At 37.5% G+C, this 24,196-nt stretch overlaps 3 protein-coding genes across 3 annotated transcripts; all 3 read left to right on the plus strand.

The window, feature by feature from the left end:
• Positions 1-496: 496 nt before the first annotated feature.
• Positions 497-8,734, plus strand: LOC110758444 (Glycosyl hydrolase family 38 protein). Its single transcript, XM_021960314.2, has 29 exons — positions 497-1,015; positions 1,097-1,180; positions 1,268-1,356; positions 1,457-1,631; positions 1,883-2,002; positions 2,101-2,184; positions 2,283-2,354; positions 2,503-2,616; positions 2,774-2,874; positions 2,984-3,077; positions 3,362-3,529; positions 3,652-3,741; positions 3,920-3,985; positions 4,082-4,138; positions 4,419-4,644; positions 4,855-4,991; positions 5,272-5,337; positions 5,437-5,499; positions 5,918-5,989; positions 6,277-6,324; positions 6,496-6,615; positions 6,911-6,976; positions 7,094-7,206; positions 7,306-7,390; positions 7,512-7,622; positions 7,699-7,794; positions 7,884-7,931; positions 8,032-8,100; positions 8,271-8,734. The coding sequence occupies exons 1-29, from the start codon at positions 791-793 to the stop codon at positions 8,457-8,459; spliced, it is 3,048 nt and encodes a 1,015-aa protein (XP_021816006.1). The 5' UTR covers positions 497-790; the 3' UTR covers positions 8,460-8,734.
• A 694-nt stretch (positions 8,735-9,428) lies between these two features.
• On the plus strand, positions 9,429-12,862 carry LOC110758629 (protein EARLY-RESPONSIVE TO DEHYDRATION 7, chloroplastic). Its single transcript, XM_021960536.2, has 4 exons — positions 9,429-10,632; positions 11,172-11,338; positions 11,912-11,996; positions 12,361-12,862. The coding sequence occupies exons 1-4, from the start codon at positions 9,596-9,598 to the stop codon at positions 12,548-12,550; spliced, it is 1,479 nt and encodes a 492-aa protein (XP_021816228.1). The 5' UTR covers positions 9,429-9,595; the 3' UTR covers positions 12,551-12,862.
• Positions 12,863-16,320: 3,458 nt separating this feature from the next.
• Positions 16,321-22,316, plus strand: HK1 (histidine kinase 1). Its single transcript, XM_021960050.2, has 13 exons — positions 16,321-16,895; positions 17,144-17,386; positions 17,488-18,285; positions 18,385-18,632; positions 18,763-18,922; positions 19,106-19,232; positions 19,309-19,398; positions 19,494-19,679; positions 19,784-19,853; positions 20,115-20,157; positions 20,265-20,405; positions 20,514-21,665; positions 21,964-22,316. The coding sequence occupies exons 1-13, from the start codon at positions 16,641-16,643 to the stop codon at positions 22,177-22,179; spliced, it is 3,729 nt and encodes a 1,242-aa protein (XP_021815742.2). The 5' UTR covers positions 16,321-16,640; the 3' UTR covers positions 22,180-22,316.
• Positions 22,317-24,196: the final 1,880 nt, after the last annotated feature.

Below are 24,196 nucleotides of genomic sequence, written 5' to 3' on the forward strand. Positions count from 1 at the left end.
ATATATGGTTTAGATTGTAAAGAATAAGATGGGAGCTAGAGAGTTATATGCTAATGCTAGTATCAGTTGCAAGTAAGTGATTGTAGCGTATTGATGCGTTATAGAACTCACTTGTATCAGCCGTACACAAGTATGTCAGTTACATGTTTACCAATCCTTCGCCCTCTGAGAAAAATGAATAAGTACCAAAATAATTGATGTGTTTTATTACTGAAGCTTGTCACTCTCAAACTACTCATCTCAACTACCTATAATCCTTAAAATACCCTTCAAAGTTTGTAAATTCTTTTAAAAAACTTTAGTTTATATTTTATTTTTGTTAGTTTTGAAAGGCAATGACTTTTTTACCCCAATAATTGATGCGAATCTAGCCATCCATTTATTCCAAATGCCAACACCAATCCACATCCAACGGCCAATAAAATTCGCGTTCAACTACACCCGGCCGTTTACAATTACCCGCGTCATTAAATTTAATAACGGCTCCCAGTCCCTAGATTCCGCCATTAAAATTTCATATATCAAAGAGGCGAGCTTTGTCAAGTTCGCAAGATGGAGCCCCATACACACTTGTACGCACTGGCCCTTCTCATTCCCTTCCCTCCCTTATAAAATTAGGCCGGCCATGACCATCTCTCATATGCTCCAAAGGAGAAACCGAGGCCTTTCTCCTTTGTCCTCGCTTGCCCAAAATTCGCAATTGCAAGATCCACAGCCGTGGAAGCAAGCCACGGCCACTGTTTCTATTTATCCGAGCAAAGCGAGGAAAATAAGTTTCTAGGTTTTCAGGATGAGAAAGGTGGAAACTTTAGCCTCGGGTTTTCAGTTTGTGCTTGTTTTTGTTGCTGTTTGTTTGTGCAAGGAGGCCGTTGGTGGCGGTTATGTGAGGTACAGGACAGGGGGTGGTGTGGTGGAAGGCAAGTTGAATGTTCATTTGGTTGCGCATTCACACGACGACGTCGGATGGTTGAAGACTGTTGATCAGTACTATGTTGGATCAAACAATAGCATTCAGGTCATACAATTGAGTGGTGATTAGTGGATTAAGTAATTACTTGAGTCATTAATTAATTAATGAGTTTGTGAACTTGTTTAGGGTGCTTGTGTCGAGAATACTTTGGACTCTGTTATCGAATCGTTGGTTCGTGATCCGAATAGGAAATTTGTGTTTGCTGAGATGGTAGGCTGCTCAGCTTTACAACAAGTTAAAGTTTTCAACTTTGTATTTAATTTTTGTTTTCTGATTTAAAGTTGGTATGAATTTTAGGCATTCTTTCAAAGATGGTGGTCAACACAAAGTGCGGGAATTCAAGAAATAGTGCGAAAACTAGTAGATGATGGGCAGCTAGAGTTTGTGTATGTTGCTAGCAATCAATTTGTATCTTTGACTTGTGTCGTTTTATTTGTGTTTGCATCTTTTAATCTGTTATAAGCATTTGTATATGTGTATGTATAGAAATGGTGGTTGGTGTATGCATGATGAAGCAACAGTCCATTACATAGACATGATTGACCAAACAACTCTAGGTCACCGTGCAATAAAGCAGCAGTTCAACAAGACGCCTCGTGCCGGATGGCAAATTGATCCATTCGGACACTCTGCTGTGCAAGCTTACTTACTTGGAGCTGAGGTAGGCACTTTATTAATTTTATTCTGCAATTGAATGCTCCATTGTTTTACCGTGTTGGTTTTGTTTCCATACATGTTTGTTTTTAAGTCAAGCTTCTAATCTGCTTTGCATATTTGTTCTGAATCTCTAACTTTGTCACTGATTTTTTGAATTCAGACTCACACCAACATCACTTGCATTAGTTATAATTTTAATGAAGCGGTTTGTATTGTATAATTCTGACAGAGTTGATTCTTACAATGTTCTTGCAGCTTGGGTTTGATTCTGTACATTTTGCAAGGGTTGATTATCAGGACAGAGCAAAGCGCAAGGGGGATAAGTCTCTTGAAGTTATATGGCGTGGATCCAGAACTTTTGGTTCATCATCTCAGGTTTAGAACTACAACTCCTGCAGCGTTACCCCCTTTTTTTTTCTTCATTCAATAATGTAATATTGTGCTTACTATACAACGTCCCGGGCCTTTCGTAGATTTTTGCCAATGCATTTCCTGTTCACTATAGTCCACCATCGGGTTTCCATTTTGAAGTAAACGATGACTTCGTCCCTGTCCAGGTTCTAATTTTAACAAGAGTAACTTCTACCATAAAAAATTACATGTTTTTTTTTCAAAGTGGATGTATCATCTAATCTGTTAAATGATAAAACTGCAGGATAACCCTCTTCTTTTTGACTACAATGTTGAAAAGCGTGTTAGTGATTTCATCAATGCTTCAATTACCCAAGTAATCTCTTATCTTCTTGAATATATATTTTTAGATTATTATCTTTAACCTAAAGGCTCTTCTTAATTTTCTTTTTAACTATTCATTTAACTAACGGTGAAGGCTGAAATATCCATTTGATAAATGAATGAATCATATTAATGTACAGGCAAATGTGACGAGGACAAATCACATTATGTGGACAATGGGTGATGATTTCCAGTACCAATATGCCGAGTCTTGGTTCAAACAAATGGACAAATTAATTCACTATGTTAATAAGGTGGAGTTTAATTAGAAGGCTCATACCATTTATGGGTTTACAATTATGAAGTTTCATTGTTGAGCTTATTGTTAATTTTTCTCTCTCATTTTAATGTATAATTAAGAGCCTTCCATCATATTTTTTTCTCTCCTTCCCTTTTGTGTTAATTTTTCAGGACAGTCGAGTTAATGCCTTGTATTCTACACCATCTATCTATACTGATGCTAAAAATGCAGCAAACCAGTCGTGGCCACTGAAAACTGATGATTATTTTCCGTGAGTGTATTTTTCTCTCCCTTTTCCCTCTTTTGTTGACAATGTTGACAAAACAGGACTTACTGACTTAATCTATTGCATTCATTGTTTTCCCAATGATTTCCAACAGGTATGCTGATACGGCAGATGCTTATTGGACTGGATTTTTTACTAGTCGCCCAGGTTTGAAGGGATATGTCCGGTCGCTGAGTGGATATTATTTGGTATGACATCAAATCAGTCCACAATAGTAATTATCCATAGCCAGAATAAATAGTCCTGTGCCATGTGATTTTGCGTTGAATATATTGGTATTTTAGTCACCATATCCCATAGGAATAGTCTTTAAGATAGTTTATTTATCTTTAGCTTGCTGCTGTCACAAGAATTTGTCAACTTGAACATCTACTGAGAATCGCCACACTTTAAATCACTTCTGGAGAGGATCTACTCTTCCTTTCATGAACTGAGTGGTGTGTTGGTGTTAACTTCTACTTTTGTAAAATAGGCGGCACGAGAACTGGAATTTCTGATTGGAAAGAGAGCAAATGGTTCCAATACCTATATCCTTGGAGATGCTTTAGGAATTGCACAGCACCATGATGCTGTCACCGGCACCGCTAAACAACATACAACCAATGACTATGCAAAGCGCCTGTCCATTGGCGCCCTTGAGGTCTCCACCTAGTATCTCTGTAAATTGTACCTTCTGTTTTGCATTTGCCTCTGACACTTTTATTCTTCTTGTAGGCTAAAATGTGTATTACATATCTTATATAACATAATGACATTTTATAGGCAGAAGCTGTTGTCAGTTCTGCTATATCGTGCCTAACTAAAAGTAAATCAGGAGACCAATGTAAAGAGCCAAAATCGACTTTTAGCCAGGTGAAACTTCATTTTGGTGTTGCTCCTTGCTTTCGGATCAGTTGGTGCCCCTTTTTCTTGATAAACTAATATTTTTCTAAGATTGCAGCATTTAACAAAATGGCAATAAGCAATCTAGTTGCTCATCCTGGCCTAATGCTGCTTTTCCTCCTCCCTCCCTTTTTTAATTCTTAAACAGTGTCGATTACTCAATATCAGTTACTGCCCTCCAACAGAAAAAGATATTCCAGAAGGGAAGAGCTTGGTAATTTATCTCTTTCTTTTTTCTTCTAATTTACTTATGGATAATACACTTATGAAATATTTTGTTTCTTTCATTCTCTTTAAATGCAAATTCCAGGTTGTTGTAGCATATAATCCGCTTGGATGGAATCGGACCGAGATTGTTAGGATACCTGTGAGTATGTGCTTTGTGTTTAGTTTATGCTATATAGTGTAGGTTTGCTCAATTTTTTTAATTTTTTTTTTTACTTTCTCTGATCATTATGTCCATGCATATGTTAATTCTGCATACAATAGAATAAAATGAGATGACTATTGAGCTATATGTTACATGCTTGACATCAGCATCCGTATGTCCACAAATGAGTCTAGCTTAAGTTAGCAAGTTTTGGTTCTTATTTGATAATAAACTTGACTTCTTGTTCCCTGTGATCCGCTTACTGATCTTCAACCAGGTTAACGATGCCACTCTTTCTGTTCGAGATTCCTCTGGAAATATTCTTGAGGTACAATATGTAAATTTGGATAATGTTACAGCAGATCTAAGAAACTTCTATACAAAAGCCTACTTGGGACAGTCATCAAAACAAGTTCCTAAGTACTGGCTAATCTTTCAAGTCTCTGTGCCACCACTTGGTTGGAACACCTACTTCATTTCAAGAGGAGCTACCAAACGTAGATGTACACCTCTTTGCGCTCTCCTTTTGGGCCTTGGAAATTCTTAAATGTTATTTGAATTCATTTTAATTTTATTTCCTATCTATCTCTACTGTCTAGGTACACTAGTAAAACAGGTTTTAAATTCTTATGAAGCTCATCTGCTAAAAGTGGAATAAAATAAATAATGTACCAATACATCTAAGATTCATACTTATTATTTGCCCTTTGTAGGGAAAAATGGAAATAGATTTCTCTCTGTGATGGACAGTCCACAAAACGAGACCATTGAAGTTGGACCTGGAGATCTGAAGATGTCCTTTTCTTTTGCTTCCGGACAACTCAAACGGATGTATAATTCTAAAACAGGAGTAAGTTCTTTCACAGTTTCAAACAGTAGCCTTGCACAAATTATTCCTCAGACTGTTAGGTGCTTGCATGATGTGCTTTCAAGTTTCTTTTATTTTTCATTTTCCTTTTTTCTTGGTATTGCATAAAGCCTTTTCTCCCATAGCAGCTTCATAAATAAAAATCAGAGAACTCCAGTGCAAGTGACACACAGCCCAAACAAAAGGACGGGTTCACTTCTTTATTTCATAAGAATGTGGTGGAAGTTTACATCAATTTTAATTAATAATCATATATCACCAGGTTGATGTACCAATACAGCAGAGCTACCTCTGGTATGGTTCAAGCAAAGGTGATATCGATTCCCAGGTGTCCAATCTCTGTGCTAGGATTTTGATTTACTTAAGTATGTAATTCAAGTCAATGAAGTTCCTGCTGAACTAACATTCAGTTATATGATCTCTCCAGCAACGCTCTGGTGCATACATATTCCGGCCTAATGGCTCCCCTGCAACTATTGTATCAAGATCAGTAAGCCTTATTTTTGCTTATTATTATGTACTTTCCAAGGTTCAAATTACATGTAATTTCAATATGTGACACGAAAATAGAGAGAGCATATTTGGTGTGTCCACTGTCCACTACTGTATCCTTTTATTTATTTATTCTGCTTTTTCTCATTTGGTGTTCACCGTGTACACACAGCTTACTAAAATTCCCAAATTTAGAACAAAGATTTGTTTATACATCAATTTTGGTGTTAACCTGCATTAGCTTTTCAATGTTTTGGCCAGTAGCGTGTTTTAGCTACACTTCATTCAGCATATTTCTTGACAATTTAAACTTTAGGGTGCCAGGTTGGTCCAACAGTATCAAGATTCAAGCTTACACATAACACAAATACGATATTCTTCACTATAAATTTTTACATGTTTTATTCATTCTACAGGTACCCTTGAAGGTTTTTCGTGGACCACTAGTTGATGAGATTCACCAACAGTTCAATTCATGGATCTATCAGGTTATTGGCATATTTTCAAATTGCTTTCTCTGGTCAGAACTGTTTTTGTTTCTGAAATCCTTAAATAGCTTATGTAATTTGTTTATGTGAGCTTCTACATCAATTAGCAAGCTATAAACATCATTTGTACCCATATTAAACATAACACAGAAGTGAAAATGCCATATAATTTGTGAACATAGAATGACTGTTTCATCACCATTTTGTATTTGGTGTTAGAATCACCACATTGTTTTATGTTGTAACCAACCGCATTTTGCTAAATGAAAAATTGCATTTGTTATCAGGTCACTAGACTTTACAGAGACAAAGAGCATGCCGAAGTCGAATATACTGTGAGTGATTTACCTACCATTTTATTTTGATGAATGAAGCATATTCGCCTTACTTTGAAGTCAGCTGTGTTCATCTTGGCTGGTGAATGCTTTCTTTACTGGCTGGGAAGCAATACAGTTTTATCTCCCTAGACTCAAATCATGTAGTTCTGGCATATTTTTATTTTGAAGATTGGACCAATTCCCACAGAAGATGGTGTTGGAAAAGAGGTCATCACTAGAATGACGGCAAACATGGAAACAAACAAGGTGTTCTACACCGATTCCAATGGAAGGGATTTCATTAAACGGGTAACTCCATATATCAGTTTCTCATACAAATTAGTATTATGAAGCTTGCTGGTTTACCAATGTTCCAACAATTTAACTGTTAGGATGCAGGCCGACAATTATTTCATATTGTAATACCCCCTCAATATCAACGTTAGATGGTATCATCACTTCTTTTTACATGAGTCTTCCTCTGGCATGTTCTTTTGCTTCACTTAATAGTATTCGTATATTTCCTACACCCTCAACGATATTGATCTATCCTGTGAATTCTTAAATTGAAAAAGAAAGTAATGCTTACATCATGGTTTTGCAGGTACGAGATTATAGGCCAGACTGGCCCCTTTCGGTTAATCAACCTGTAGCAGGAAACTATTATCCAGTAATTTTCTTAACACTAGTCACATGGCCTTTATTGTGTCTGTATATATACACAAACACAAATATACATCAGAACTAACTATTTTCATTTTTAAACTGGCGTCATCTTCCTTTTCAGCTAAATCTTGGAATCTATACTCTGGATAAGAAATCAGAGTTCTCAGTCCTGGTTGATCGTGCCACTGGAGGATCCAGCATTGAAGATGGTGAAGTAGAGCTGATGCTTCATAGGTTTGATTTTGATACACTGATTTTCAGCATTGAGGTCAAGTAATTGCTTTATTGTGGCTGTGGATATGTTAATCTAATACTATTCTTCTGAAACACAAGGCGTATACTCTATGATGATTCCAGAGGGGTGGGTGAAGCACTTGATGAAACAGTGTGCGCTGGAGAAACTTGTGAAGGACTAACGGTATCATGTTACACAACAAGAGTAGTTTCTATTTCTATACATAGACATAGCTTTTAATCTTGCTGCTTTATGGTTCTCACCGACTTCATTTCTTGTAATCCTGTAATATATTTTTTTGCAGGTTCGAGGAAACTATTACATGAGTGTAAACCAGGTAGGGGCTGGTGCCCCCTGGCGCAGGACAACTGGCCAGGAAGTTTACTCACCGCTTCTTCTAGCTTTCACTCATGAGGTATGACTTCACCATAATTCCAGATCCTATGAAGCATCATAGCTCTTGATTTTAAAGGATGATTTTGATTGTTCAGAAATTGGAGGATTGGACTGCATCTCATTTGACAAAAGCATCTACCATGGATCTGAATTACAGCTTGCCTCTCAATGTTGCTTTGATTACTCTTCAGGTGACTGTAAATCACTGTAGAATGAAATAAGTGCTTGTTACTCCTCTCTCTCTCTCTCTCTCTCTCTCTCTCATACCCTAGTTTTTCAGGAGTTGGATGACGGAAGTGTGCTCCTTCGTCTAGCACATCTATATGAGGTAACAAGATACGTGAAAACACTATAGACCCTATATTAACATAATTTAAGCAAAATAATTTAGTTTGCATTCACTTCTTTTATGCTGTTGATTTGAATAGGCAGCTGAAGATCCTCAATATTCAACATTGGCCAAAGTTGAACTGAAGAAGATGTTTACTGGAAAAACGGTATGCACATCATCTTTTTAGTCCAGACTTGGTACATTTTGCCCAACCTATGCTTTATGGTACAATGTTTTATCTGCATTTGAAACTTAGGATCCTGAGGATGATAAGATTAACTGGCAATGTGGGTGATTAATTAGTACTAATGTGATTGTTGGTGTTTGAACTTTCAGATTGAGGAAGTGAAGGAAGTGAGCTTGTCAGCAAACCAAGAGAAGTCAGAGATGAAGAAGATGACATGGAAAGTTGAGGGTGACGACGGCGACGAACCTACACCAATTAGAGGGGGCGCTGTCAGTAGTTCAACTCTTGTTGTTGAGCTTGGACCCATGGAGATACGCACTTTCTTGTTGAAATTTTAGATAGTGTTTTGGTCAACTTGTTATAGTTTGCAGCGCAAGCATATAGGTACTGCATAAAATGTCTGAACTGCAAATAATATATAATTCAATTACCATTGGATTGTGGTAGAGCTGGCTACTAAAAATGGAGAAATTTGTGTGGATGTTGCATTAATTCTGAGTTGGAATAAATTCTGTCAAATGATTTAGAATTGTACTGTCTATTAAGACGTACGATTCTGTCTTATGTCGAGATTTTACATCTCACAATATTTATCTTGAAAATTTGTGTTATATATTTATTATGTGGCCTGATTGCTTCAAAATTCGGGGGATCAAAATGGAAAAAAAATTAAAATTCTTTGATCATCTTTTTTTCTCTACTTGCAAACATAACACCACCAGTCTTATTGGTGCCCAAAATTTAGACTTTTTTAAAAAAAGTCTTCTTGCAAAAATAACACCACCAGATTTAAACGCCACATGGCTGCATAAATGCTACATCCAAATATTTTCCTATGGTTGGAGAAATGGAAAAATTATTTGAAGGCATCAATTAGTAACAACACATAACTGTGAACATACCGAAAAATTACTTCAAACATAAGACTTCGGATGTAAACGATAAATAACTATAAGCACTTTGCAATCTTGAAGATTGTATTTAGAAAATCATCTTAATCTTGGGCAGAAAAAAAAAAAAAAAATCACTTAGATGTGTACAAACGAGCTGGTCCTTGGTGTTGAGAAGCACCAAAAGTAGTGCCTTAGAGATCATCACAATCTTGAATCTGAGTAGAAAACAGATGTAAAACTCGTTCTAGTCTCTTCTCTTCAACCATCAGTTCATTTTCTTTTTTCTCTAAAAATAGAAAAATAAAAACGAAAAATCGTTAACCGGTATATACGCGGGAAGGCCTCGAGACAGTTAATCTACTTTTAAGCCTTGTCTCCTGCTGGTCCTACGTGGAATTACTGTACAAATGCCACGTGTCCACTTCAACTCCGGTCACCAACTCGAAGACAGAGAAAAAACAGCGCGAGCGCCAAGGCCCCATCTTCTTCTTCTTCGTCATTTCGCTTCACCTGAAAGGAAACCCTAATCGCCATTAAATTCTCTCTCATTTACTCCATCGGAGCCAAACAGAGGAAAAGCGATGGCTAACCCTAACCCTACTCCCAAACATCCCCTGTACCCGGACGTCATGCAGTCGAACCCAGAAGCCCCATCAATCCCTAACCCTACCTCCTCATCCCGAAATCTCTACCCTTCCCTCGACATGAAAGACCTCGTCGACAATCTTTTCCCTGAAAACTCTAACATTAACCCTACCTCCCATTACCAACATTGGGCTCAGCCCTCTGCTCCGCCGTCATCTCAGCCCTCTGTTCCGCCACCATCTCAGCCCTCTGCTCCGCCGTCATCTCAGCCCTCAGATCAGCCGTCATGTCAGCCGTCCGCTCCTGCCGTGGCCACCGAAGAGGTCCTCATCAAAATCCCCGGCGCCATTGTCAACCTTATCGACAAGCACTACAGTGTCGAGCTCGCCTCCGGCGATTTCACGATCATACGCCTCGTCCAAGGCGACGACATCGTCGCCGTCCTCGCCCGAGTCGGAGACGAGATCCAATGGCCTCTGGCGAAGGAGGAAGCCTCTGTGAAGCTCGACGACTCGCATTATTTCTTCTCGCTCTACGCCCCGCCGGATTCCGAGTCCGGGTCGGACTCCAAATCCAAAACGACCACGAACGATCCGGACAATTTTTTGAACTACGGATTGACGATTGCGTCGAAAGGGCAAGGGGGATTGGTGAAGCAATTGGATGAGATTTTGAAGAGTTACTGCAGTTTTTCAGAGCAGAAAGTTTCCGATAAGGCGAAGAAGAAGGGGGAGGCGTTGGACGATACAATGGCTCTGGAGACGTCGCCGGCAGAGTTGAGCTCGGAGAAGAAGAAGGAGTTGGAGGAGAGGAGCGCTGCGTATTGGACCACATTGGCTCCGAATGTGGAGGACTACAATGGGAGGGCTGCTAAGTTGATTGCGGCCGGGTCGGGCCAGCTGATCAAGGGGATTTTGTGGTGTGGTGATGTGACAGTGGAGAGGTTGAAATGGGGAAATGAGGTTATGAAGAAGAAGATGGACCCGCTTTCGAATAAGGAAGTCAGTCCCCAAACCATGAGGAGGATTAAAAGGTACAATGACTTGTGCTATTGCTTGCGCTTGTGATTATTTTTATTGTTACTTTTGAGTTCGATATGTAGTTTGTCTCTCATGTTGTTTGGTTCTTTGATCCTGGTTGTCTATTTCTGATTAATAAATGTTACATGTCTTGTTCTGGTTGTTGTTTTTCTGAGGGATAATAAGGGCAAGTGAAATATTCCATTGAAATAAAAAGATTTGTGTTGTAAGTTACAATGCACATTTCCACTGAAACTGGTTAGATTTTGAGGCTACTTATGGGAAAATTATGAATTCGATCTTACGGCCATGCCTGTAGACCCAATATCCCTTTTTGGAGCTTGGTCTTTTATCTTCATATGTTATTGTAGGATGCAGGGTAGATATTAGTTGCAAATGTTTTGACATGCCCTTATGGTTCTACCACATCTGTGTCTAAGAACATTTTGCAACAAGGATCTCATTTTCTAGTTGAGTGTTTGGGTCCTTGCAATTTCTCTTTTTGGTCAGGATAATATTTTGAGTAAAAACCTAATCTTTACTTTTTCTGTAGGGTTAAGAGTGTGAGCAAAACGACGCAGAAAGTTGCAGCTGGTGTCCTTTCTGGGGTTTTGAAAGTTTCTGGATACTTCACAAGTTCGGTGGTAAATTCCAAAGTAGGAAAGAAATTCTTCCGTCTTCTGCCTGGGGAAATTTTGCTAGCATCACTGGATGGATTTTGTATGTTGATCATCCCTTTTTCTTGATTTTGGTGCTTATTTAATAACAGATAATACTAAATCTTTTGTTTGAAACTCTTATCTTGCAGTTTTTTTATCTTAATTTCATTAATGCTTCCACTCTGAATCATATGTAGATTGTCTAAATGCATGCCAGGGTTAGCGAGCTGGTTTATAAACTATAAGAGTGGTGAAGATAATCTGTTTCTTAGTATAGGTTCAGAACACAAGTTTTCTTTTTAACCCACTGTAGAAGGGTGGGATTCTCTTGCAGCTAAAGAGATTTTTTTTACCATTATCTGCTGCAAATTGCCATGTATTTGAGTAGACTGTAGATTAAGATGCAAACATGCCATCATAAATGATCTATTAAGTGTCTTCATCTTTTCTATTTCTGCAATCACTATATGACCGTATTCCAATCAGATGGTAGAACTTTTGTCCTCGGGGTACACTAGGGTTGCAACATGCCTTCTTAGATATGTTTCTTTACTGGGTCTGAGCCCAGTTGTCCATTAATATGTTGTGTTTTATTTTTATAGTATTTTAACTGTTTATATATTCTTGTAACTAGGCAAGGTGTGTGATGCGGTCGAAGTAGCTGGAAAAAATGTCATGTCAACGTCATCTACTGTAACAACCGAGCTCGTCTCCCACAGGTAAGCTTCACCAGATGCAGCAGTAAATGAAATTAGGCTAGAGTAAAGTAGCAGTAAATTAAATGAAGTAAGACTGAAAGATAAACATGATTCATGTAGACCTACTATTTGGCTCACTTTAAATAAAGAAGCATTGACCAAGAGCTATTGACATTTGTGTTGATTTACATTTATTAACAAGTTAGCCCCAGTTTCATACCCAACATATGTTTGTGGCTGGAATGAATAAAAGGGGTACTCTGTCCACATCTTTATGAAGCAATAGTTGACCGTCTAAGAATTTGCGATGTTAGAAACTCTATATATGAATGGTGTTTATGATTCTGTAATAGTGTGTAAATTTTGGAGTATGTCTGTCCTGCAGGTATGGTGAACAAGCTGGTAAGGCTGCGAACGACGGGCTTGATGCAGCTGGACATGCCATAGGAACTGCGTGGACTGTTTTTAAGATCCGCAAGGCTCTCAACCCAAAAAGTGTTTTCAAATCCTCCACCCTAGCCAAGACTGCTGCTAAGTCAGCAGCTGAGGAAGTAAGGACTAAGAAATCCAAATAACTGGTTGTGGGAAATTCTTCATTTGAAGGATTTAGCAGCCCCCCAAATTTTTTATCCCTCATTTTTTCGCAAAAGGTTACACACTTGCATGGAACGTCAAGGCCTTTGTTGCTGTTGTTGATATTGTTGCCGTACTACAGGTAAGGTGAACCATGAAAATATGTTTATCTTTGTAATATAATTCTTGTATTTATAAATTTGATGTTCATATTTGTTGCCTTAGTAGCACAAAACACAAAGCTGTCTTTGGTTCTTTTCTTTTCTTTTTCTTTCTTTCCCATACCAATTGATGTTCATATTTGGAATTTTTCACCAGTGCTCTCGTAGGTAGGATTATCTGTTTGGTAGCATGGTTTGTATCACTCAAATTCGAACATCACAAGACTATCGCAAAAAATATTCGTCCATAAAAGTAAAGAGAATAAAATATTCATTCCACACGACATTTAACTATTTGTCGGATGAGTGGAGTTAATTAGTGTTAAATGCATCTTCACCTTATTAGCGATTAGTGACGAGCATGAATGAATGTATTAGCGAAATTCTCACTGTCACGCCTATTATGAAGCAAAAACACAACATGTTGAGTTTGATTCTAGAAAACACATGTTGAGTTCGATTCTTAAAAAACATAACATGTTGATTTCGATTCTAGTCCGATTTTGTGAAATGAAAGGGCTTTCCTTTTCCTCACTATCATTTTGCTCGTGGACTTTGACTGGCATCCACCCCCTTGGAGATTCAACCAACATGGCACCAGTCCACCCATGGAGATTATAATACGTGCTTTAAGCTCAAGCTTTGTCCTGACATTGAGTGGCACCCACCCTCTTCTAGATTCAAGCCATGGTGCAGTTAGCACCATTGCACCCACCAAACAACCTGTGGACCCCATCCTATCGTACCCCATATTTTAGTGTCCAATTATGTAACTTATACGATTTACAAAATGAGAAATTCTGGTATTCCTAAAGTGTTATGATATGATTGAATGATGTGATTTATACGTGAAAGTGTACAAATAACAGTGTGATAATGTGACCGTCACATCGAACAATTGTTCAAAAGATAGTGAATGGTGGACCCAAACAGCTCTTGGAGGTTGCCATGTGTACACCACTTTCCCGCCCTTTATGGCAAATAACAAACAAACAAACAAAGATTATACATTTCTGTGTACACTAAATTACATGGATAGGTGTTTCAGCTCCTTTAATTCGAGGCCACTAGCTATTCTTGGTCTCATGGACTTTTTCAAGTCATAAGTAACGAATCAAATCCCTCTTTAGTGTAAATCCTTCCACAGATGATATTCTTCTCCAAAGCCAACTTCTACATCAAAGTGTCTCCACTTGATTTGTTTGTCTGATTCTAGATATCAATTATATATCCTCACCCCTCTAACTTTTATGATTAATTGTTGTTATCTCTCGAAATTAAGAAAGAAATATCTTGTAATCGGCATCACAATCATATCCAATATTTTCTTTTTCTCATCTATAGAATTCCAATTGTTGACATTAACAATCTTACCTAAGATCTTTCATCATTGTAACTCAAAAAGCTTGATGAAAAAGAGACAAGTTTTGTGAATCCTATGTACCTAATTAGTCAGTATTATATTTTGAAAATAAGACATCAAATACTCTTAATCACTTAAACTACGACTGCATTGAGCTAATCAACACATTTGAATCCGACCTATAAGTTGTTTGCATATATGCGACTTTAGCTCATTTTGGTGCAAAGCTTGCTGTGATATCAAATGCCATGACTCGCAGTAGATTTCATTGAGATTCAACAAATCATGGAAGAAATAAGTTAATTCTAATCTTTTCAACTTCTTACCTGCATGTTTTTCCAAGTAGGAAACATATATATCAAATGACCTTCGAGCTGGAAGCCATACATGTAACTCTAAATTGGTCAGCAGGCCATTCACTTGTGTATACTCCAAAATCTGTACCTTTTTCTTTTGTGTAAAGGTAAAAATCAACAAAATAAGTAAATGAAGAGAAAATATAGATTAATTGTTATCTTTCACTTGTCATACACAAAAGGAAACAGCTGTAACTCCAAGTATGAAAAAACAAATCATTTATCAATATTTCTAGTGAAAGAGGAAGAGCCACTATCTTTTTTTTTTTAAAGGATCTTTTCTATTAAGAGGGGTGAAAATAATATAATAAACTCGCATACATTACACTAATGCTAAGACTCGAATCCCAAACCTTGCATGGAGGAGCAATTACTCCAAACAACTACACTAGTGAGTCCTTTGCGCTATCTGGTTTTTTTAGTGTGAACAAACTACAAATGGGAAATAGATAATGATATCGTTTCCTACTTTTTTAGTAGGTTATCCTTTTAGCCCAATCAAATATAAGGTTGGGGTAAAAATGTAAAATTTGAAGGTAAATCCAAGATCTTGATTGTTAAGAATAATGTTAGTTTGTAACATATATAAAGCCTTAAAAAAAAGTGTAAAATATTTGAAGGTAAATTCAAGATCTTGGTTCTTAAAAATAATGTTAATTTGGCAGATATTAGCAAAAGATCATCATGGGTAGTGAGGTGGATCACAAAACCAGTGTTCTAGAGGATGAACCATGCAAAGTCATAATCCATTTGCACGCCCATATTATGTTTGTATTAATTAGTTCCAATCAATTAATTAATTAATTAATTAATTAATTAGTTAATTAAGCCGCCTTCATCACCTTAGTCTTATCGTAATTAAAAGAGGAATGTTATCAGCAGCTACCCCCACTTGCCCCAAAAACTTATGACTGCTGAGATATTGTTCTTAACTTATCCCCTAAAAAGTTGGGTTACAACATCTTAATCTCACCTAATAATCAGAATTATAATCACTAGATTACAATATGAAATCCTTTTAGCGAATCAAACGGGGTTTGTCATGTTGATGTGGTTACAGTCATCGAAATAGAAACTAAATATTGCTAAACCAAATGATGATTATTTAGTGCTTTTATTTTTAGTAGGTAAGTCGGGTTCGAGTCTGCTTTGTGTCATTTAATAGGGAGTGATTAATTCTCGTTTTATGAACAAAATAAAGAAAAGCAATAAGAAAAAGGAGTTAATTTAGGACTTTGACTCTTGCAGCATATGGTCCATAGGCTTTTTATTCCGTATCATTTCAACCTACCGACTAAATAAGAACACATCATGACAGTTGACAAAATAGAAAGATCCTTCATCAGAGAATCTCCTAATGAAATTCTAGAAAAGGCTCATTCTAGGACCACCTCCATCTTCAGTAAAAATGTCCTCAGTTTCCAACTTTCACCCATTGGCATACATACATCCTAGGGTGAGTGAGTTAGGGAAGCCACCTCTATGTACCTTTCATTTTTTTCTTTTTCCTTTTTACAAGCGATAATAGAAGAGGGAAAACAAATACCGAAGACATAGGTTGAACTACAAGCCACTTGTGCCTTTTACTCACTCGGATTTTCTTTAGATTTGGCAAAGTTGATTGGTAGCACCATAAATCAAGTATTTTCACACAAACTTGATTTGCTTTAAGGAGATTCATTAACAAGTTCACACAAACTTGATTTGCTTTAAGGAGATTCATTAACAAGAATTAACACCCAGCAGATTAAAACTCAAATTAATGTGTTTAAGAACCAGTTGATAAGGTTGCTTTACAAGGGCATGAGGGGTGTGGGCCCTGGCTAACCCACCTCATGTAATTCTCAAATAGCTGTAATGGCTGTACCAATATACACTTCAATGTCTGGTAGTACAAACTGTGCCTAAAATCCAAAACCACACCAGAGACGCAGAGGTGGAATTTGGCAAAGCACAATTTGGAAAAGGAGTTTAGAGATGTGGCATTGATGCTGTGGATGATGAGGAATAAAAACACCACAACCCCCCCACTCACAGCAATTGCAATAACCAGATGTGCCTCTTGCCTTCAAAAAGTGGGAAATGACACAAGAAAGCAGTATATCATAAACACACCTCCACCCAACAACCCTCTCTCTCTCTCTCTCTCTCTCAAACAAAAACACAAGTTTTCTATATTTGCTAATGCGTACTTTTAGTTACAAGACTTGTTATGGCAAAGCAAGCAGAGGAAGGCCTTTTTGATAGTTCTGAATGTTCACCAATTAGAAGCACACCAATGGGAACTCCTTTGAGAAAGGTGTTTGATAAGATTTCAGGTTTTCCTACACCTTGGAGAAGGAACTGTACAATTCCTCAGGGTAGAAGAATCTTTCATAGGGATGTTGAAAGAGACCAGTTTCAGTATGCAAATGCTCGTTGCCTCTCCTCATACTACAGCGTCTTCGTGGCCCGGCTTGCTATCATGGTTAGTAGAATTTCATCATGTTGATGAAGATATAAAGGTTGAATTGGGCTGTCAGAATATGTACTTAAAATAGTAAGCTTGGTGGTGACTTTGTCTGTGCATTGTTCTTTTTATCTCTGTCTCAAGTCATTGAAAAAACCCTGTTCTTCAAAGTGAATATTAACATGTGTATTTGTAAAAAAATAAAATAAAAAATCTCACTTTTGCTGATTCATGCATTGCCTTATATTGATGGTTTTTGTGTGCAGGTTATGCTAGCCATTTTAATTGGGCTATTGACCATACTGACTTGGCATTTCACAAGGATCTACACAGCAAAATCACTGAGCAACTTAGCATACGGGCTACGTTATGAACTTCTACAGCGTCCAGTTTTACGGATGTGGAACATCTTGAATTCTACAGCCGAAATAACAGCAGCACAGGTTAAGCTGTCGGAGTATGTAATCAAACGGTACAGCAAGCCTACTACTCAAGCAGAACAAGTTGAGGTTGATTGTTATGCCATTGTCCTGTTCTTGTAATGTCATATATAATTGAGTTGAGACCATTTAGCAATTTTCTTTATTTGATACTTTTCTACTCCTAGCAGCTATACGAATCGATGAGGGCTGTGACATGGGCAATGTTTGCGAGTCGTAAAGCTCTCAATGCAATTACTATCAACTACAGAAATGGTTTTGTCCAGGCATTTCATAGAGATCACAGGAGCAACAACACATACTACATCTACTCTGATCTTGCAAACTATTCAATCAGTGCCAGTGGTGCTTATGATGCTAATATGATGTCAACACATCAGGGGTGGAGTGATCAAACCATACATGGCAACATTTCTGCAAAATGGTACCGCGAACCCCTCAATCCTGTCACGGGTGAGAAGATAGGAAAAGCAAGCCAAATCCAGCCAGATGATCTGATCAATATAGCAGGGCTTTCACAAGTACCAGATGGTGTGGCCACGTGGCACGTGGCGGTGAGCAAGTACTCAGATTCACCACTGCTCTCAGCAGCACTGGCAGTTTCTGACCCTTCAAATAAAAGCATAGTGGCTGTTGTGGGTGTTACTACAGCTCTATATAGTGTTGGGCAGCTGATGAAAGAACTGGTTGAGTTTCACAGTGGACATATTTACTTAACGTCTCAACAAGGTTACTTGCTTGCTACTTCTACAAATGCTCCTCTTTTAAGGAATTCAACAAAAGGGCCTGAGCTTATGATGGCTGTCGATTCTGAGGATCACATCATTCGAACGGGAGCGGAGTGGTTACAGAGAGCCTATGGCAATGAGTTCCCTCCTAGTCATGAGGTTCATGTTGAGAATGCCAGGCTTGGACACCAGCAATACTACATCGACTCGTTTTTTCTAAAATTGAAGAGACTCCCTCTGGTAAGTCTTGATCTTGAACATATATTATTTGACAGAAAGAAACTAAACTAATCAAATTAGCACCTAACAAGAAACTAAATGGAGCTAAGCTTTGTGCAGGTAGGGGTTATTATCATCCCAAGAAAATATATAATGGGGAAGGTAGATGAGAGAGCCTTCAAAACATTGGTTATACTGATTTCTGCATCATTTTGTATCTTGGTCACTGGATGTATTTGCATTTTCATACTGACAAATGGAGTATCAAAGGAAATGAAACTCAGGGCAGAGCTGATAAGTCATCTTGATGCAAGAAGAAGGGCAGAGGCCTCTAGCAACTACAAAAGCCAATTTCTAGCAAATATGAGGTAGGTTATCACAATTTGGAGCTACTAATTGTATATTAATATGACATAATCATGTTTAAATCTCTCCACAACTAACCCATGAGAGACTTAAAATTAACCCTTTATTGTGTTTTACTTTGTTGCATTGCAGCCATGAACTGAGGACACCAATGGCTGCAGTGATTGGGCTGCTGGACATTCTTATCAGTGATGATTGCCTTACAAATGAACAATATTCCACAGTCACTCAGATCAGGAAATGCTCGACGGCTCTACTTCGGCTTCTTAACAACATATTGGATCTCAGCAAGGTGAGATATAAGGAGGCTGATTATCTTATTTTGAGCCATTCAGCCAAAAGAAATAAGCCCATAAAGAAATTTTTTGACTAGTGAACATGAAAGAAAATACATTCCTGTTTAATTTTCCATTTTTGACAAAAATGTTATGAACGTTTCTGACTCAGAAAATCAATTTTGAAATATGAATTACAGGTTGAATCTGGAAAACTGGTGTTGGAAGAAGCTGAGTTTGACTTGGGAAGAGAACTTGAGGGGCTCTTTGATATGTTCTCTGTGCAGTGCATTAACCACAATGTGGAGACTGTTTTAGATCTCTCTGGTATGACTTTAATTTCATTGTGGAAAGGAACTGATTAACTTGAAGCAAATATTTTTCTGATCAATCTGTTTTTCAGATGACATGCCAAAATTAGTTCGAGGAGATTCTGCAAGAGTTGTTCAAATATTTGCTAATCTAATCAGCAATTCTATCAAGTTCACTACATGTAAGTACAACTTCCATACTGATGACTTGACAAGTTCTGTTTAAAAAACAATTTTGTGTTATATTTGATTTGTTAAATTTGGCAAATGTTTCCAGCGGGCCATGTTATACTCAGAGGATCATGTGAGAACACTTCTGGTGATATCAGGAGAATCCTTTTCGATCATAAAAATTCGCGGCCTTCTCATAAGGCAAAGCTGAAGCAAGGGAACCATGTAAAGAAGGCCCCAAAGAAAGACAACAAAATGATTCTTTGGTTTGAAGTTGATGACACTGGCTGTGGTACGCACCTATGAAAAGTTAGCTCATTTCAAGCACACACTCACACAACAAACCGTTTTAATCCATTATAACTTGTACCATTTATCTTTTCCAATATTATGCAGGAATTGATCCTTGTAAATGGGAGTCTGTCTTTGAAAGCTTTGAGCAAGCTGATCCCTCAACAACTCGAACGTAAGTAAATCAAACAATTTCCACTGACCACAATTAGGTGATGAGTTCTATTAAATTTTGAGATGACAGATGTTTCAGAAAGCAGCACAACTCAGACTGTGAACAATTCCACCCACCAGACCATATGCATACCAATGTAGCGTATGCTTGACTTTGGTTTGCTCAAGGAAGAGCTTAATCATTTTGGACTAGGCCTACCTTCTGTAGTTTAGATTAGAATCATTTATTTGCAGGCATGTTTAAGTGTGTTATCTTTTTCAGGTATGGTGGCACTGGACTTGGATTGTGCATTGTACGGACGTTGGTGAGTTCAGTTTCTCAAGTATATAGAATAGTCATGCTTGTCAAAGAAAATCTCCTCCTTGTTGAATCTCCTTTTTTACACTTAAACAATTGTACTGGTGGTGACAGGTTAACAAGATGGGTGGAGAAATCAAGGTTGTAAAGAAGGATGGGCCTGGAACTCTAATGCAATTATACTTGGTTCTCAATACGCCTGCAGATGGCACAGAGCAACATTGTCAAGTAGATTTAGCGAAGCACAATGTAGTGGTAAGTTAAGTTGCTTGCATTGGGGTTTCAGGTTATTAGAAAGTAGAAACTGGTAAGTTTCTTGTATTTGGTTTCTTATCTGCTTCTGATTTTCGAATGTGAATGCAGGTGCTACTTGCACTACATGGCAGCATGGGTAGATTGATTACGTCCCAGTGGTTGCGTAAAAATGGAGTGTTCACTTTGGCAACATCTGAGTGGAATGAACTGACACAAATTCTTCGAGAACTCTTTCAAAGCAGGAATTCAGGTCGTAGTAACAGCTTTGAAACACAGTATTCACTAAGTGACTCCTTGAGAGGTGAAATTCGAAGCGTATATGACATAACGAACCCAGCTTTCGTCATGGTTGTCGATATAGGGCTGCTGGACTTGAGCACAGATATATGGAAGGAACAGCTTAACTTCCTTGACAAGTACTCCGGGAAAGCAAAGTTTGCATGGATGCTGAATCATGATACCTCCAACGCCATAAAGATGGAGCTCCGGAGAAAAGGGTACGTGTTAATGGTTAACAAACCTCTATACAAGGCAAAGATGGTTCAGATTTTGGAAGATGTCATAAAAGAGAGAAACCTTGAAACAGAGAGGAGAACTGCAAATGCTTTGAGAAGTACCACAAAAGAAGGTGAATTGCATGAATGCCTTGAGATTGATTCTACTCAGTTTGATGTTGCCAGCTCTGATGATTCTGATATATGTGAAAAGAATAACCCCAATTCCAAAAATGCACTTCATATTGAAGAAAACCAAAGAGACAGGAACACAAAACCTAGTTCCTCACAATACCAGACGGTTAACAGCTGCTTAGTTGAACTGACAAATGTATGCTCAAAAGAAAAAAATTCAAGGAAAGAAGAGTCATATCAGATAAGGTCCAACTTATGTGACATGGAAGATGCAGAACATAAATCTCAATGTGGAAATTCCAAATTTCAAGAACAGCATTCAATTGCCAACGGACGTAAAGAGCATGGTAACTCACATAGAGCTGTGAATCAACAGAAATCTCTCGAAGGCCTACGCATACTGCTCGCAGAAGACACACCAGTGCTGCAGAGAGTTGCAACAATAATGCTAGAAAAAATGGGGGCTACAGTAATTGCTGTGGCTGATGGGCTGCAGACAGTTGATGCTCTAAACTGTATGCTCACTGCAGAAGACTGTAGAAGGGAGCTTCGCTTGAAGGATAGAGATACAAATGCAGAAAACAAAAGTTTAGTCCCCCGTCCGTTTGATTTGGTTCTAATGGATTGTCAGGTAAGAATCATAACTCAGAAGATAGTTCATATTTTTCTGAAGCTTTTAAATCTGTGTCTGTGATCATTAAATTATTCATGTTGAAGGATATAAAACTTACTTAAAACTAATGAAACCCCTATAACTGTCAATTGCAATGAACTTGTCTGGAACTCAATTTGTTTAGTCCAAACTTTTGGATTGAGCTTAACTGGACTAGTGTCAAACAGAATATCTAGGATTTAGAGTTCAGATTGATCTTGGATAAGTATAAGATACAAATCTGGCCCGTTTGAACTTGTGTGTTTGCTTGAATCAGATGCCAAAGATGGATGGTTATGAGGCAACAAAAGCAATCAGGAAATCAGAAGAAGGGACTGGTTTACACATTCCAATTGTTGCTCTAACAGCACATGCAATGTCATCAGATGAAGCCAAATGCTTGGAGGTGGGCATGGATGCTTATCTAACAAAGCCCATTGACTACAAGTTGATGGTGTCTACCATTCTTTCACTCACTAAAGTGACAGCCTAACTTTCAAGCTCAATTTCAGGCAAATCAAATGTAAGCAAACAAATTGCTTAGAGAGCTTTCTAATGTGAAATTAATGGTACTTTGGAAAATACAACATAACCTCTACATTAGATATCTATATCCAATTTTCCTCTTAAGTTGTGCAGACCAAAAGGTCACATGCTCCAATTTTCTTTCTTGTGTTTTGCTTTCTTGGTTCCTTGATGTGGTTCTTATGGGAAGAAATATAAAGGTTGGCTCTGATGTGAGGAAAGCAAAGGTGTTTTTTTTTTCTTTCTAAATCCCACAAAAAAGGAAAGAAACTACAAACAAATCAACCAAGGCCTAGAAACCCCAATCATGTCTTTCAAAGAGAACATCCTGACCTTGAGGAGGGAGCAAAGAACATTGTGCAGTCCAAAGATAATAACCCAAGTCTGGCCAAGCAAAGTTCCTTTCTGCATAGACATGAGATAGGCTGTCAATCCTCATGAACAGATGTTAGAAAGGATAAAATTAGAAAAACAAAACTTCTAATTCTATAAAAACTTGTACAATACTATAAAAATTACCCCCAAAAAAAGACAAAATAGACTTGCGTACTATTTGTGGTTATGGCGAGCACAATCTTCTTCTCTATAATTTAGAATAATTTTAACAATATCTTGTATAAAAATAAAAAAAATCAATTGAAAGGTGACCGTTAATCGTTCTTTTAGGGTTCGTTTGGGAGTGATTTCAGATAGTCCAGAATCATTTTTAAGGAAAAGCACCTATGATGCGGACATCTATGACCAGGGGCGGAGGTACTCTAGGGCTTGAGGTGGCCCTTGGCTCCTCCACAATTTGTTCTTAACACAGTAAAGATTGGGTTTTAGTTCATATATTTAACAATGCAAACCATATAATCATTCTAATGGCCCCCAAATTGCAATCCATAATAACTTCATTTATAATTATATGTAAAATGTTTGTGGGCCCATTACACAAATGACATAAAAAAGGAAGTATTAATCCTCTAATAATCAAACCAATGAGCCAAGGGAATAGAAAATAGTTTGACAAAAAAACAAAGGGAATAGAAAATAAATAGTTTAAAGGGAAATGAGATTTTATCAGTAGACTTTTCCGTTTTGATACATGAAATTGAGTACAAAGTTATGAAAATGTCCATTTTTTCTTATATATATTATTGATGTAAGATTGAATTTTTTTTCTTTCTTCTATACTTGTATTATGGTTTAGCCCCCACACATACAATCCTGGCTCCGCCACTGTCTATGACAAATAAGGTTTACCAAAGAAGGAAGAAACGATCAGCCAATCCAACATTATCATTATGGTTGGGGTGAAATCGTAGTTTCCAGATTTCAATAGGAAAACAATTTTTTTTTTCCAGATTCCAGATTTCACTAAGATTTTCGAATTTTCCAGATTTTATTAAGTTTTAGTTTCCAGTTTTTAGTAGGATTTGATTTAAGTTTCCTAGTTTATTTGGATTGGTTCCTTTGTGGATTAGGATTTTTTTTTAGTAAGGGATTTTTATCCTATTATCTCTAGGCTTTAGTTTGCTATAAATACTTCCTATGTAGTTCTTTAAAATTGAAATTTGTGATATTAAGAAAAGTTTACTTTCCAGAGATTGAAGACTCCTTGGTGGTGAAGCCAATACTCTTTTGGTGTGAAGCCAAAGCGTCTTTTACCACCTATTTTCTGTTTTTCCATTGTTTTCGCTTCCGCTAAATTACCCAAATACATTCACCCATATCGTACATCAACCTCTTATGTGTTTCTTCATATAATCACTTTTGAGTGATTTTAAGTGATTTTGAGAAAAAGCACACCTTCATAAAAGTGGTTATTGACCTATCCAGAATCATCGCCAAACAAACCCTTAATTTGAAAGAGGCTTTTGCTTAGCCTAAAAAAAATACAATATATCTTGAAAATATATATATATATATACATATACACACAATATAAGCCAAATATGGAAGAGCAAAAATCTTATATGACCATTTTGCCCATAGTGCGAAAA

This window comes from Prunus avium, chromosome 7, assembly GCF_965620075.1.
Source record: "Prunus avium chromosome 7, drPruAviu1.hap1.1, whole genome shotgun sequence".
Lineage (NCBI taxonomy): Eukaryota > Viridiplantae > Streptophyta > Magnoliopsida > Rosales > Rosaceae > Prunus > Prunus avium.